At 49.1% G+C, this 1,963-nt stretch overlaps 1 protein-coding gene across 2 annotated transcripts; it reads left to right on the top strand.

The window, feature by feature from the left end:
• Positions 1-366: 366 nt before the first annotated feature.
• Positions 367-1,428, top strand: LOC102844416 (protein arginine N-methyltransferase 1-like). 2 transcript variants are annotated; one of them, XM_006898050.1, is made up of 2 exons: positions 367-867; positions 1,072-1,428. In XM_006898050.1, the coding sequence occupies exons 1-2, from the start codon at positions 367-369 to the stop codon at positions 1,426-1,428; spliced, it is 858 nt and encodes a 285-aa protein (XP_006898112.1). The 2 variants fall into 2 exon arrangements, with proteins under 2 accessions (XP_006898112.1, XP_006898111.1); XM_006898049.1 differs by having other exon boundaries at positions 367-1,428.
• The last annotated feature ends 535 nt before the right edge of the window (positions 1,429-1,963 follow it).

The following is a 1,963-nucleotide window of genomic DNA, read 5'->3' as shown; positions in this document are numbered from 1 at the left end:
AGAGCAGAAATCAGTGAGCTAGAAAACAGAAAAACAGTTGAAACCATCAACAAAACCAGGAGCTGATTTGTCGAAAGGGTCAATAAAATTGACAAACCACAGGGCAAACTTAACAAAAGAGAAAAAAAAAGAGAGAAGACACAGACAGCTCAATTAAGAAATAATAGAGGTGACATCACAACAGAACTAGAAGAAATTAAATGGATAATTTCAGAATACTAGGAAAAGCTATGCTCTGTTAAATTCAAATAGCTAGAGGAAATGGACAAATTCCTTGAAATTCTTGCCCTACCCAGGCTGACAAGGATAGATACAGAATACTTGAACAGTCCCATCACAAAAGAAGAAATTGGGCTGCGGGTGAAGATGGCGGCAGCCGAGGCCGCGAACTGCATCATGGAGGTCTCCTGTGGCCAGGCCGAGAGCAGCGAGAAGCCCAACGCTGAGGACATGACGTCCAAGGATTACTACTGCGACTCCTATGCCCACTTCGGCATCCACGAGGAGATACTGAAGGATGAGGTGCGCACCCTCACGTACCGCAACTCCATGTTCCACAACCGGCACCTCTTCAAGGACAAGGTGGTGCTAGACGTGGGCTCGGGCACCGGCATCCTCTGCATGTTCGCTGCCAAGGCCGGGGCCCGCAAAGTCATCGGGATCGAGTGTTCCAGTATCTCTGATTACGCCGTGAAGATCGTCAAAGCCAACAAATTAGACCATGTGGTGACCATCATTAAGGGCAAGGTGGAGAAGGTGGAGCTGCCGGTGAATACGGTGGACATCGTCATCAGCGAGCGGATGGGCTACTGCCTCTTCTACGAGTCCATGCTCAACACCGTGCTGTACGCCCGCGACAGGTGGCTGGCGCCCGACGGCCTCATCTTCCCAGACCGAGCCACGCTCTACGTCACGGCCATTGAGGACCGGCAGTACGAGGACTACAAGGTCCACTGGTGGGAGAACGTGTACGGCTTTGACATGTCTTGTATCAAGGACGTGGCCATCAAGGAGCCCCTGGTGGACGTGGTGGACCCCAAGCAGCTGGTCACCAACGCCTGCCTCATAAAGGAGGTGGACATCTACACTGTCAAGGTGGAGGACCTGATCTTCACCTCGCCCTTCTGCCTGCAAGTGAAGAGGAACGACTACGTGCACGCCCTGGTGGCGTACTTCAACATCGAGTTCACACGCTGCCACAAGAGGACCGGCTTCTCCACCAGCCCCGAGTCCCCCTACACGCACTGGAAGCAGACCGTGTTCTACATGGAGGACTACCTGACTGTCAAGACGGGGGAGGAGATCTTTGGCACCATCGGCATGCGCCCCAATGCCAAGAACAACCGCGACCTGGACTTCACCATTGACCTGGACTTCAAGGGCCAACTGTGTGAACTGTCCTGCTCCACCGACTTCCGGATGCGCTGAGGGCTGCTGCCCTCCGGGGCCCAGGGCTGCGGTGTTCTTAGGCGGTTTTTGAGGGGTCCCCCTTCCTCTCCCTCCCTTCCACTGAAGGGGGTCTTAGGGGCTGGGGCCAGGGTGGGGGGTCACATCGTGACTGTGTTTTTCATAACTTATGTTTTTATATGGTTGCTTTTACGCCAATAAATTCTCAGTGGGGAAAAAAAAAAAAAGAAGAAATTGAAAAGTTCTTAAAAAGACTTCCCCATAAAAAAATCCTAGACCAGATGGCTTCACAGCTGAATTCTACCAAATATTCAAAGAGGATTTAACACCAAATCTACTTAAATTATTTCAAAATATTAAAAAATAAGGAACACTTCCTGAGTCATTTTATGAAGGAAACATAATCTTAATACTAAAAGCAGGCAAAGATATTACCAAAAAAGAAAACTACAAACAAATATCTTTCATGACTATAGATGCAAAAATCTTTAACAAAATCCTAGCCAATAAAATCCAAAAGCACGTGGGGGAAAAAAATCAACAATCTGTGTTATGC

This window comes from Elephantulus edwardii, unplaced genomic scaffold, assembly GCF_000299155.1.
Source record: "Elephantulus edwardii isolate Elephantulus edwardi_28Jun2011 unplaced genomic scaffold, EleEdw1.0 scaffold00218, whole genome shotgun sequence".
In the NCBI taxonomy this organism is placed as follows: Eukaryota; Metazoa; Chordata; class Mammalia; order Macroscelidea; family Macroscelididae; genus Elephantulus; species Elephantulus edwardii.
Note: the sequence above shows the minus strand (reverse complement) of the source record. Positions and strands in the feature narration are given on the sequence as shown.

Coding starts and splice junctions, on each gene's coding strand:
- LOC102844416 (XM_006898049.1), top strand. CDS start 367: ATGGCGGCAGCCGAGGCCGCGAACTGCATCATGGAGGTCTCCTGTGGC.